We start from the raw sequence: 13,745 nt of genomic DNA, 5'->3' as shown, positions 1-13,745 counted from the left end.
AATATTTTTAAAAAGTAGCACTCCAGTTTATCAGCGCATTTTACAGTCATATTTAGGCAACAGAATGTATAAATCTACTGCAACATAGAGGACATACCACTATCCAAAAGACAGACAAACAAGATGATGCAAAAAAATATTTAGTCCCTTTTACACATATCCACACTTCATTAATGCAAAAAAAAATGTAGTGGTTATTAAATGGAAAAAATCAGTATATATGATGCTATTAATCTCTGAGTATAACTATAGGGTACAAATTGTTCATCTCAGAGTAGTATGTTTTTAAAAAGCAGTGGTAGAAGTTTCATTTTTAATGTGTATTTTTTAAAAACTGGCCATATCTTCAAAAGAAAAGAAGTTTAACACCTCAGGGTTAACACAGGTGCTAGCAGCGACTAAGGCCCCAACAAGTTCTGGAGGGCTCCTTCAGCAGTCAGACCAGAGCCATCCAAAATGGGCTGCACATATTCGACTGGGCCTCAGCTCCTGACCCTCCTGGGGCGGGGGCAAGCAACACCAACAGAGCACTGACAACATAAGCAAGGAGGGTTTCAGCTGGAGCTGCCTGGGGCTGAAGTTTTGTTGATCCCCCTTCCCAGCGCTTGGCCTGTGTGATTAGGATTAGCTTGGATGACAGCTGAACATTAGATTCACTGATATGAGGATGCATAAGGACATTTCTTATTATGGACTTTTCAATTGGAATCACCAACAATGTAGCTATATAAAAAGTGCAGCACAATAAAAGTGCATTTCTCCCACCACTCTAGCCGCAGTGACTGAGGACTCGACAGACAGGACGCAGCAGGACGAGAGGCCGCCAGACTGCATGCCCGACCCGGCAGCAGGAACACTGACACTGGGAAAGCTTTCAGTTGTTAAGGCCACGTTTTTTTCAGCTCTCATCTTTGAACCCTGTTTAGAAAGATTTCACTTTTTTTTTTTTTTTTTTTTTTTTCTGGTCTAGGGGTGAAACCCAGGGCCATTCAACCTCCGAGCTACACCCCCTGCCCTATTTTTTTATTCTTTATTTTGAAACAGGGTCTCGCTAAGTTGCAGAGAGCCTAAGTAGCTAAGGCTGTCTGCGAACTGCGATCCTCCGGTCTCAGCCTCCCGAATGCTGGGATTACAAGCGTGCGCCACCACGCCCGGCTCAAGATTTCACCTTTAAAAAGGGGAAGAACTCACTAAAATTATAGTTTCGCTTAAAAAAAAACAAAAACAAAAAAACCTTCAGGGTAAGAGGATCCTATTAACTTTATGAAAACACCTCAGAAAAGTCCACAGCCACTTACCCACGTGAAGCCCGCGCGTCAGGCAGCCAGCTGAGCTACTAGGGGGAAATGGTTTCAAAGTGTCCTTGTATGTCATTAGCAGAATGGGTTTTAATTCCTATCACATTTATCACTTAGGCTAGATGGCCTGGTCCGATTAGTGAGACATTGAGTGAAATTGGTCATAGTCCAACACAGTGACAATCATACAGAATCATCTGAAATGGAATCGCCATGGTTCTTAACTGCTCCAGTCTACTGCCAGGAAGACAAGGCCAGCTGCTGCCCTGGCTGAGGGAGCAGGCTGGGGATGACTGGGAGGTGGCTAGACCCACTGGGAGCTCACTAAGAGACCCCACCCAGAGTCAGTACATCAAAGCAAATGTTGCAAACTCGAACAGGCTTGTTGAGATCAAACTTTATAATAGGTATCTCCTTGGTGGAACATTTATGGCAAAGAAGACGTCCGCAGTGGCGACTGTGAAAGTAAAGAAAGGAAGCATAAGAGGGGAAGGAACTCAAGGGAAGATTGCCCCCGGCACACCCTGTGTGTGCTTTGTGGCCAACCTGCCACCGGCAGCAGTTAGATCAATTAACCCAGCCAATAACTAAGCTAAAACAGTAGTGCAGAAGCTCAGCCAGGCGTGGTGGCACACGCTTGTAATCCCAGCATTTGGGAGGCTGAGACTGGACAATCTCCGTTTGTGGACAGCCTCAGCTACTTGGTGAGGCCCTCTGCAACTTAGTGAGACCCTGTTTCAAAATAAAGAATAAAAAATAGGGCTAGGGGTGTATCTTGGAGGTAAAATGCCTAAGTTCCAACCCCAGTACCTCAAATAAATAAAAAATAAAGACACAGCTCAGCAAACAAAATGTCTGTTTTTTCTTTCTTCCCTGGTACTGGGAATTGAATTCAGGGGCTTTCTATCTCTGAGCTACAACTCCAGCCCATTTTTTTTTTATTTTTTAAATGTCTCATTAAGCCGGACGAGGTATTGCACACTTGTAATCCCAGCATTCGGGAGGCTGAGACCAAAGGATCACGGTTCAGGGACAGCCTCCGCTACTTAGTGAGGCCCTCTACAACTTAGTGAGACCCTGTTTCAAAATAAAGAATAAAGCTGGGCATGGTGGCGCACGCTTGTAATCCCCGCACTTGGGAGGCTGAGACAGGAGGATCACGCAGGTTCAAAGCCAGCCTCAGGTGGCTTAAGAGACCCTGTTTCCAAATAAAATATAAAATAGGTCTGAGAGTGTAACCCAGAGGTAGAAGGGTTCCATCCCCAGTACCACCACCAATAATAATAATAATTAATAATAATAATGATGATGATGATGATGATGATGAATGGGCAGGGGGTGTAGCTCAGAGGTCTAATGCCCCTGAGTTCCATCCCCAGACCCGCAGTAAATAAATAAATAAATAAATAAATAAATAAATAAGTCTCCTTAAGTTGTCCTGTCTCAGCCTCCTAAGTACTGGAATCATAGGTGTGTGCCAGCATGCTCAGCTAGTCTCTGCTTCATGGGAACAGCCCCTTTCGGTAGGCAGAGCAGCCTGTGAGGGGGAGACTTCATCTCAGCTTTGCTGCAAGCCCTGGCCAGAGGACACTGGCATGACAAAATGCCCAGGACCTGCAGCTCTCAGAAGCCATAAGAAAAGCCACCAGCCAGCGGGTGTGGTGGTCCACACTTAAAATCCCAGTACGTGGGAGGTTCGCAGGTTCAAGGACAGCCTCAGCAAGTAGTGAGACTATTATCAACTTAGGCCCTATTTCTTTTTTTTTTTTTTTGGCAGGTCTGGGGATGGAACCCCAGGGGCATTTGACCTCCGAGCCACACCCTCTGCCCTATTTTTTATTCTTTATTTTGAAATAAGCGTGCACCACCCCACCAGGCCCTATTTCAAAATAAGAATACAATAGGGATGGGGCTGTAGCTTAGAAGTAGACTCCCCCAGGCTCAATCCTTGTCTTCTCTATGACTCTTCCTCAGCAGGACCTTGCTCTGTCATCCCTCCCACTTAGCCTGCTAAGCAATGACTTAGCTGGGGAAAGGCTAGAAGCAGCCATCGTGGCTGCCCCTCCGCGGGGCTGGCGGGCCTTACCAGTGATGCTTCCGAGTGGTGACTCCAAACTTGGCCGTGCACTCGTAGCAGTTGGAGCCGTCACACCACGGAGGCTCCTTGGACAGCATGTCTGCAACACACACAAAAGACTAGTTCTTTCCACACAGTGGCTGTGCTGGGCAAGACCAGAGCTAAGTGAGCAGAGAAACAGACCAGTAAAGGGGGCAGCACACTGCAGAATGATCCGAGGGCAGAAGAAAGAATATAGTCTAACCGGGTCAAGAAACGCATCACAGCAGAGTGGATAGCGAATCGGTCCTTGCCAAGCAGTCCAAGGCAGAAGGAAACTCTTCAAAGGGGTGAGACAGCAGTGTCCGGGGGCAAGTGAGTGCAGTGAGGCCTGGCTGGAGCATGCAGTATGGTGGTGAGACAGCAGACGCTACACAGCCAGAGACTGGCAGGGCCACATGGTCAGGGAACATGGCAAGGATGGTAAGAGAAACTGAACAGACAGTCTCAGATTTGAAGCTGCAAAGGAGTGCAGGGTGTGAGGAAAGCAGGGGCAGGCAAAGGCAAGTGCCAGGTTTCTGGATGGGAGAACACACCTCAAGAAGGAAAGAGCAGGTAAGTTCAGCTCTCCCACATGAGAGGAGCTGACAGTGGAGATAACCACCCCTGGTGCTTATGTGCTGAGCTCTCACTGCTCGCCAGACACTGCACAGCACTCGTGGGAGGGAGCGGCGCGCCGCGGTCAGCACACCGGGCGCCTTTCTAGTCCAGCACTGTAGCGTGTACCTGCTGTGAGCTGCCAAAGGCCAAACAAGTGCAGGCCAAGGAAAGCTAATGTCCACAAGCGGTAACAAAATCTATGCTTTTAAAAATCTATACATACGTATATAAATGTATGGAATACAGTGTGCTAACGGGATATGTATAAACAATGTGTAATGATTACATGTGGGTAAACAGCATTTCCCTCTCCTTAAACATTTGCAATACTGGGTACTGGGGATTAAACCCTGGGCATTCCACTCCCAAGCTATAGCCCCAGCCCTTTTTATTTTTTGTCTTGAAACAAGGTCTCGATAGACCACCGATAGGCTCCTCACTGAGTTGCTGAGGCTATCCTCAAGCCTACGATCCTCCTGCCTCATCCTCCCAAGTACACAGATTATAGATGTCACCACCACATGCCCAGCTTTTTTTGTGTGTGTGTACTAGGGATCAAACCCTACCTCTGAGGTACACATCAGCCCCCATTTACTGACTTACTATGCTACAGGGGATTGAGTAAAGGGGAATTCATCTCTGAGCTACACCCTCAGCCCTACTTTATTTTTTATTTTGAAACAGGCCTAAGTTGCTGAGGTTGGTCTTAAACCTGTGATCCTGTTGTCTCAGCCTCCCAAGTACTGAGATCACAGGCGTGTGCCACCACACCCACCTTCTAGTTCTTATAAAACACGACCAATTATTGTTGATTATGGTCACTCTACTGCGCTACAGAACACTAGGACTTACTCCTTTGCTCTGTGTTTTGCTATCTGTTATCCAACTTCTCTGTATTCCTTCCAACCCTGTTCCATTCCTAGCTCTACTCTCTAATATCTAAGAAATTAACCTCTTCAGCTTCCACACATGAGTAATAACAAAGTATCTGGCTTTTTGTGCCAGGTTTATTTCACTTAATATCCTGTCCTCCATAATATACACCTATGTTGCTGGAAGTAATGTTTAATTATTATTTGCGAGAGAAAAAAGTACAAAGCATATATATGTATGGGTATAATATATTTACCTATTCATCCATGGATGGACTCCTCAGGCACTTCCATGTCTGGGCTACTAAAACACTATGCCATGCTGACTCTGTCACAACCAACTTTGTGGCCTTGTACCAATCATCTTCATCAAAATCACATAGCGCTGGGTGTGGTGTCACATGCTTATAATCCCAGTACTTGGAAAGCTGAGACAGGAGGCTCCCTGGCTCAAAGTCAGCCTTGGCAACTTAGCGAGACCCTGTTTCCAAATAAAACCAGGCTAGGGTGTAGCTTGGGAGCAGAATGCCTCTATAGAAACTAAGCATTTCTGAGCTATTCTCTGCCTACTGGTCTCCACTGTGGTGATGACAGCGTGGATTAGAAGCGTTCCTATTCTCATTACCACCTCAACAGCAAGCAGTGAAAATAAATCCAGAGCTAAGTGCCCCTCTTAGGAGCAAAAGGAGTAAGGAGAAGTAAGAGTCCTGAGCGCTGAAGCACGGCCATTTTAAAGGCTGCAGAGACAAGTGTGCAGATCAGCAGCCAGGAGACATGGAAAGGGTGACCTTCGTAGCGCTTACATCTGGAATGTTCAGGGGAAGCAGAAAACTGACAGGGGTCCCCAAAACAAAACACTTTGAAAAGAGCCCGCGAATGATAAGTGACCCTCTCCAGTATTACTCAAAGGCCATTCATCCCATTTATAGAAACAACCCTATATGGTGCCTGAAAACTGCAAGTTCAGATCTTACAGTCAGGTGTTAAGGGAATTAAAGATCCCCAACACCGTGATCACGCACACTTGTAATCCCCATATTTGGGAGGCTAAGACAGAGGACCATGCAGGTTCAAAGCCAGCCTCAGCTACCTAGTGAAGCTCTCAGCAACTTAGTGAGGCTTTGTTTCCAAATAAACTATGAAATATTTTATATTTGAAAGTGTAGCTAGAGGTAGAGGAACCCTGGGTTCCATCCCCAGTAAAACACACACACACACACACACACACACACACACCAACAACACATCTAGATAACACACCGTATCTATGTACCAAAACAGCAAAAAGTAGGCACTCACCTAATAGTCTAAACAGAAGTTGCTTGGTGGCAACCTGGTAGTTGAAAATGTTGACTCCCTGGTTATTATTCACCCCAAGGCGAGCCCCAGACCGGACGATGGCACGACACAAGTTGGCATTCCCTTTCATGTACGCTAAAAGCAGCACTGCAAAATAAACCACAGACAGGGCCACTTCCCACCTGTCCCAAGCCAGGGACTGCCGGAGGACAGAGCATGGCTGAGGGCAAGACATCTGTGAGCAAGGTCCTCAGGAGCCTGAGGCTCTGGTGAGGCCTCCACAGGGAGCTGCAGGTTCTTCCAATGCAGGACTGAGCCCTGAGTCAAGGGTCCAGAGCAGCTACAGTTACAAGGAGTCTTTCCCATGGGGCTCTGGATGTGAGAGCTGAGGAAAGGCTCTACACTGAAGGAAGGCAAACTGTGTCTCAGCTGCCTTCCGCTGGCATTAAACACTACTTTATCTCAAAGGACAAAGCTCTTTCCACAAAATGTACTTGTGATTTGTGTACATATGCAGAAAAAAGAAATCAGTATAGGGAATATGTTCCAGAAATTTCTTTCACCCGATGGAGTCTCTCCTAAATGCCAGTAGGGGCCCAGGGGAAACCTAGGTGCAAGACCAAACATCCTAATGGCCTTCTCTGGGCCACACCTAACCCCTTCCACCCCTCTTTTTTTTCTTTCCTTTTTTTTTTTTTTTTTTTGCAGTATTTGGGATTGAACCCAGGAACATTCTACCTCCAAACTACACCTGTAGCTCTATTATTTATTTATTTGTTTATTTATTTTCGGTAATGGAGACAGAACCCAGTACATTCTACCTCTGAGCTAGACCCCCAGTTCAATATTTTACTCTATTTTGAAACAGGGTCTCACTGAGTTGCAAAGAGCCTCACACCTCACTGAGTAGCTGAGGTTGTCTGCGAACCGCAATCCTATTGTCTCCACCTCACAAATGCTGAGATTATAAACATGTGCCACCATGCCCGGCTTTATTCTTTATTTTGAAACAGGGTCTCACTAAGTCCCATTGGGTCTCACTAAGTAGCTGAGGCTGGCCATGAACATTCAATCTTTCATTCATTTATTTATTTATTTATTTATTTATTTTTATTTATTTATTTATTTTTTGGTGGTACTGGGGGTGGAACCCAGAGGCTTTCTACCCCCAGGCTATACTGCCAGACCCATTTTGTATTTTTTTTGGAAACAGGGTCCCACTAAGTTACTGAGAGCCTCACTAAGCATCTGAGGCTGGCTTCAAACCTGCGCGATCCTCCTGTCTCAGCCTCCCAAGTACTCGGATTACGAGCATTTGCCACCATGCCCGGCTCCCCCGTTTTGTTCTGAAACAGGGTTTTGCTAGGTTGCTGCGAGTCTTGCTACACAGCTGATCCTAAATTTAAGCCTGTAATCTTCCTGTCTCCACCTCCCAAGTACTGAGATTACAGGTCCTTGCTACTACATCTGGCCAGCCCCCTTTTTTATTTAATTTCTTCTTTTTTATTTTTGTGGTACTGGGGATAGAACCTAGGGGCATTCTACCTTTGAGCTACACCCGCAGCCCTATATTTTTATTCTTTATTTTGAAACAGGGTCTGAGTTGCAAGGAGCCTCACTAAGCAGCTGAGGCTGTCCGCAAACCACAATCCTCCTGTCTCAGCCTCCCCAATGCTGGGATTATAAGCGTGCATCACCACGCCCGGCTCAGCCCCTTTTTATATTGTAAATTTGTCATCCTCATCATTACTTTGTGTTCCTGATGGAACCCATGGGCATCCCACTGGGTCTCAGGTTGGGAAATTAGCTCAGTGCCAAAGCGCTTGCCTGGCAGGCACAAGGCCCTGGGTTCAATCCTCAGCCCTGGAAAAAAAAACAACACAAAACTGAAACAGGGTCTTACTAAGTTGCTGAGGACCTTGCTAAGCTGCCAATGCTCCTCCTATTTCAGCCTGCCAAGTACCAAGTACTGGGGTTACAGGCATACACCACCATATCCAGTTTACTTTTATTTTGAAACAGAGTCTCACTAAGTTGCTGAGTGTGACCTCAAACCTACAATCCTCCTGTCTTAGCCTCTTAAGTACTACGTTTACAGGCATGTACAACTATGCCAGCCCTTCATTATTTTTTAGAAGTATGTTTAGCTGGTTGTGGTGGCACTCGTTTGTAATCCCAGTACTTGGGTGGCTGAGACAGGAGGATTCCAGGTTTGCTGGCCAGCCTCAAGTACTTAGTGAGGTTCTCCAAAGCTCAGTGAGACCCTGTTCCAATATGAAGAATAAAAAATAGGACTGGGGGTGTTGCTCAGAGGTAGAATGACCCTGGCTTCAATCCCCAGAACTGCATAAACAACAGAAAAGTATGTTTACCCATTTCCTCATCCTGAAACTCCTGGGATGTGTTTATATCTTATCTCTGGAAATCAGGAACTTGTCCAGGCCCTATAGTTAGCCAGGTAAAGGGCCGACAAGGGCAATAAAAACAGGTGCGCAGGCCTATATGGGCATGGGCATGGCTCTTGAGCGCTAGATATACCTCATATGTCAGATCCTCCAAACTCCCTGACAGGGATCTGTCACAGATTATTGAGAAAATCTAGCCATAATGTACTGAACCAGACCTGAGGGCCTGGGTTTTTGTCTTTCTAGGCAGCAAGGCAAGCAAAAGAGACAGGACATATAAACACCTTACACACCCGTGTTTCCTTCTGCATCAGGTTTATCCAGAGGATACTCAGGCATGCACTCTAGGAAGAGATCAAAGATGGCTGCTGCATTCTCTTTGCCATACTGTCCCAGAATGTGGAGTGGTGACTGGCCTCTGATAAAAACAAGATGGAAGAGTTAGGTATGATCTGCCGTGGCTACCACAAACAAAAGACAAGGAATTTTCGGCACTCTGTGATGCTGGGTAAATCTAAAGGATACTTTCTAGATCAAAAGAATTTTCCTAAAATGTTTTCTTTTATAAAACCAAAAGTAGCAGCGAGCCAAAAGCTGATCAAGTGCCCCCGTGGCCAGTTCTGCAGTGCGCGTGTGGGGCTGAGGGGTTCAGTTAGCCATCAGCTCTGAGCAGGAGGCCAGGCTACATGGTGACCCAGACGTGCTGTACCCCATATTCTCACCTCAGATTAAAGGCCTCGGCATCCACTGTGCACTCTGTCAGGAGAACCCGGATGTTGTTGAGCCGACTATGCATGACAGCGAGGTGAAGAGCTGGGGAGTAAATCTTCTTACTGTGCAAGCCCAGACAGGTGCAGAAAAACCTCAGCTCCTCCCTACCCCAATAACCCCTTCTAAACAGCGCTCAGCCACAGCCGCCACCAGCCACGCACAGACCCAAGCTCTCCCATCTTCCCACCCCGGAGAATGATCTAAATGCAACTTCAGGAGCCTTTGGCAGCTCCAAAGATGAAGTTTAAGAGCTCAAGAAGCCATGTAAGCCTCCAGGGTTACTCAACCCTACTGGGAGGCTCTCCAAGTCTCAGTCAGCGGCAGGGCAGACAGACACTGAGCATTTCCTGTCACACCTCTGTTCACCGCTGTCTCACTGAGGGGGAACAGACCCAGCGGTGCAGCATGTCCTACTCCTAAAATGGAAAGACTGCTCAAGGCATGCAGCACTGTGCACACAGCAACGACTGAGAATCACCATTATTTCCATTCTCGTCCATTGCAGCAAAGTCCACTCCATTCTCTAGGAGGACTGAGCAGATGGTAGGCAGGTCCTGCTGGGCAGCAAGATGGAGGGCGGTCTGGCGGTGCTTGGTTAATTCATTCACTTTGGCTCCTGCAAGAAGCTATAGAAGTTGATTACTGGAGCAGCCTCTCTACCGCAACCAAGGTCCCACCTACGGGGCAAGCCCGCATGTCTGATAGGCTGCCTTGCTGGCAAAGCGGGAACACAAGCGCCTCAGATACAGTTCTGGTGAGGAAAGCCCAGCAAAACCTGTACCAAAGCAAACCAACAATTATCTACCAAATGGTAAGTTAAACAGCTATTCAGTGGGACATAGGAATTCTATTTCTAAGATAGGTATATAAAGACTGCACAGGGCTGTAGATTATGCACTGTTTGCAAAAAGTAAAATCCCATAGCAAAGAGGGTTTAGTTAGCTGGGTGTGGTGGTACATGCTTGTAATCCCTGCATTCAGGAGGCTGAGAATGGAGGATCGTGGTTTGTGGTCAGCCTCAGCTACTTAGTGAGGCCCCACAACATAGTGAGACACTGTTTCAAAATAAATAATAAAAAATAGGGCAAGGGCGTAGCTTGGAGGTTGAATGACCCTGGGTTCCATCCCCAGACCCGCCTTCCCCCCAAAAAAGAGGGTTTAGTTAAAATTTTAATATAAGCAAACAAAATAAGGCAGCCATTAAGATGATAAATACATGTGGACTGACAAGGAAAAATGTCAATGACATAGCAAGTTTTTTTTGTTTGTTTGTTTTTTAAAGGCAGCTCTTGCTGGGTGTGGTGGCGTATGCTTGTAATCCCTGCCCTTGGGAGGCAGAGACAGGAGGATCACGCTGGTTTGGAGCCAGCCTTGCTGGCTTAAGAGACCCTGTTTCCAAATTAAAAAAATATAAAATAGGTCTGGGAGTGTAGCCCGGAGGTAGAAGGGCTTCCAGGAACCCCAGTACCACCAAAAAAATAAATTAAATAAATAAATAAATAAAATGCAGCTCTTAAACTGGGCATGGTGGTGCACAGTTGTAATCCCAACATTTGGGAGGCTGAGACAGGAGGATCTCAGTTCACAAACAGCCTTAGCTACTACTTAGTGAGGCCCTTTGTAACTCAGTGAGACCCTGTTTCCAAATAAAGAATAAAAAATAGGGCTGGGGGTGCTGCTCAGAGGTAGAATGCCTCTGGGTTTCATCCCCAGTACCGCAAGGGAAAAAGGAAAAAAAAAAAAAAGGCAGCTCTTTCTTCACTTTGAAGCCTGCGCAGACCTACTGGGAACGGGACCTCTAAAAGTCTGGAAGGCTGTGGTACAAAGCTATTATAGAATCAAAGGCAGAAAGGAACTTTAAATTGTCTATTCATTTACTATTTGAAGTTCATTTATCACCCATTTTCTGACAAAGTTTCAAAGACTGCCGCTGTTAACAGAAAATATGCTGTAGTTTATAGTAAACGCCCAATTTACCTCTTCTGAAGTCCTGAGCTACCTATTTCTGGGAGAATCCAGGCCTGGCATTAATGTAGTACTTAAAAAGGCAGGCTTTTACCAGGCATGGCGGCGCACACTTGTAATCCTAGCACTTGGGGGGCTGAGACAGGAGGACTGCAGGTTCAAGGCCAGCCTCAGCTACTTAGTGAGGCCCTCCACAACTTAGTGGGACCCTGTTTCAAAATAAAAATTTAAATTGGGCTGAAGTATACCTCAAAGGTAGAATGCCCCTGAGGGAGGGGGGGAGAAAGCAGGATTTCAAGTCACAAAGAAATTGCCAAAATCCCAGCCACAACTCTTCTGTTCCTACCCTGCCTTAGCTATCCAAGGCCCCCTTTGCAATCATGACCCATCTGAGCCCCTCTTCACACCTGTTTTCCTGAGTGTATTGTTTCAACTCCCCAAATTCATGTGGGCAAACACCTGTGATGAGAAATTCTGCATATATTCTATGACAGGTTATATACAACAATGGTTCTATGTCACTTACCAGATTTCGGACAATAATCTCTGAGCCAGCTTGGACAGCGAGGTGCAAAGGGGTCAACTTGGAAGCATCCTGCACCCTGGAATTCACATTAGCCTGGACGCTGATCAAGAACAGGACACTTTCAATGTCAGAGTTCTGAACTGCCACGTGAAGGAAATTCCGGCCCTTGTTATCCACCTGAGTCGGTAAGTGGGAACCAAAAAACATCAGTAGACTCCCTTCCGAATGCCTCCTGAGCCTCTGCAGGCGGTGCTGGTCACCAGGCAGCCATGATACAGTCCTCTCCTCTTTGCAGGAAGTCCATCCCAAGACCCAACATTAAACACCATCACCCCCGACTCTCATTCCATACATCTGTGCACCAAAAAATGTGCGCATGGTCACATCCGAGGGAAAGGGGCTGGGAGTCACTATACTGACTCTGCAGCAGGAACTGGGCTCAGAAAGCCAAGAAAAAGACAGACCAAAGGATGGGAAAGGAAGGTGCCAAAATGTTGAAGGGCTCAGGCAAAGGCAAAGGTGGAGACTAGCCTCGGGAGCCTGTCTGCTTTAGCTAAATCAAGCACCTGCTGTCCTAACACCACAGCTGCGATGCCAGCATCAACCTTGAACAGCCAAACTAAAGCTTCAGAAATTTAGGGATGATTCCCCTTTTCCTAAGCTACAATATACATGGTTAAGGAGGCAGCCAGTAGCATGTCACAGACTTCATCCTACTCTGGACAGCAGACACTATCCCGTCCTGAGAGCTCAGGTGCAGGTGAGGGGACACCATCTGCTCCACAAACACTACGTCACCTCGCATGCATGTTCACGGCACCAGCCAGTGGAATAAGCAATGCACCTGCAAATGATCTGGGCCAACAACAGCACCATACTGAATGGGGAAGAAATGTGAGATGCCTGTCTCCATTCATGAACATTCTGTATTATCTGAGTGACTATGAGGTTAGCAGCTGGCAATCCAGCCACACTTACAAAAATGCTAAGAAATGTGATATGTAGAAGCAGTAACTCTTTACCATACTAGGACAGCACTTCCTTCAGGTCCCACCACTCCATTCCATCTTAATAAATGGCTATTTGTAAGCCAGGTGTGGTGGCACAAGCCTGTAATCTCTGTACTTGGGAGGCTAAGACAGGAAAATCGTAGTTTTGAGGACAGCTTCAGGAAGTACTGAGACTCACATCAACCTAGCAAGACCCTATTTCCAAATAAGAAATAAAACCGTGCGCTGGGCATGGCGCACACTTGTAATCCTAGCATTTGGGAGGCTTAGACAGGAGGATCACGGTTCTCGGACAGACTCAGCTACTTTGTGCAACTAGGTACCTATGCAACCCAGTGAGACCCTGTTTCAAAACAGAACAAAAAAATAGGGATGGGGGTGTAGCTTGAAGGTAGAATGCCCCTGGGTTCCATCCCCAGGACTGCAAAAACAAACAAACAAACAAAAACAAAGGAATGGGGGGGGGGTGTTGCTTAGAGGTAGAATGCCTCTTGGTTCAATTCCCAGGACCACAAAAATAAATAAGTAAATGTCTATTTATAGATCTTGGCAAGATCCTGTGTGTTGGCTGGAAAGGCAAGTTTCTATGGGACTAACCTTACCATTAATCCCAGCTCCCGCCTCAGATCAGCCATTACTGTCATTTCCCACCCACTCTGTTGTACGATAAGAACTGCAAAGAATAAGGACAAATGAGCCAACTAAGCTTAGAAACAACGCTTCTAAAACACTCAAAAAGTTCTCCACGATGGGCAGGCAGCACACGCTTGTAATTCCAACACTCGGGAGGCTGAGACTGGAAGATAGCGGTTCATGGACAGCCTCAGCTACTTAGACCCTCTGCAACTCAGTGAGACCCAGTTTCAAAATAAAGAATAAAAAA

The 13,745-nt window shown here is 46.4% G+C and overlaps 1 protein-coding gene across 2 annotated transcripts in view; it reads right to left on the bottom strand.

Moving 5' to 3' along the window:
- Nucleotides 1–1,622: 1,622 nt before the first annotated feature.
- Nucleotides 1,623–13,745, bottom strand: part of ANKFY1 (ankyrin repeat and FYVE domain containing 1) — a gene marked incomplete at its 3' end in the record, with an annotated part of 82,467 nt that continues 70,344 nt past the window's right edge. For both annotated transcript variants that reach the window (XM_080713276.1, XM_080713277.1), the window contains exons 18-24: nucleotides 11,853–12,029; nucleotides 9,840–9,987; nucleotides 9,313–9,403; nucleotides 8,884–9,008; nucleotides 6,186–6,332; nucleotides 3,385–3,475; nucleotides 1,623–1,755 (exon numbers count right to left, since the gene is read on the bottom strand). In XM_080713276.1, the coding sequence (XP_080569402.1) occupies nucleotides 1,623–1,755; nucleotides 3,385–3,475; nucleotides 6,186–6,332; nucleotides 8,884–9,008; nucleotides 9,313–9,403; nucleotides 9,840–9,987; nucleotides 11,853–12,029 (912 nt within the window). The remainder of the gene's footprint in view (nucleotides 1,756–3,384; nucleotides 3,476–6,185; nucleotides 6,333–8,883; nucleotides 9,009–9,312; nucleotides 9,404–9,839; nucleotides 9,988–11,852; nucleotides 12,030–13,745) is intronic.

The sequence above is a fragment of the Muscardinus avellanarius genome (assembly GCF_963383645.1).
Source record: "Muscardinus avellanarius genome assembly, chromosome: 16".
NCBI classification, from domain to species: domain Eukaryota; kingdom Metazoa; phylum Chordata; class Mammalia; order Rodentia; family Gliridae; genus Muscardinus; species Muscardinus avellanarius.
The sequence above is the reverse complement of the archived record's forward strand: the minus strand, read 5'-3'. Positions and strand labels throughout refer to the sequence as shown.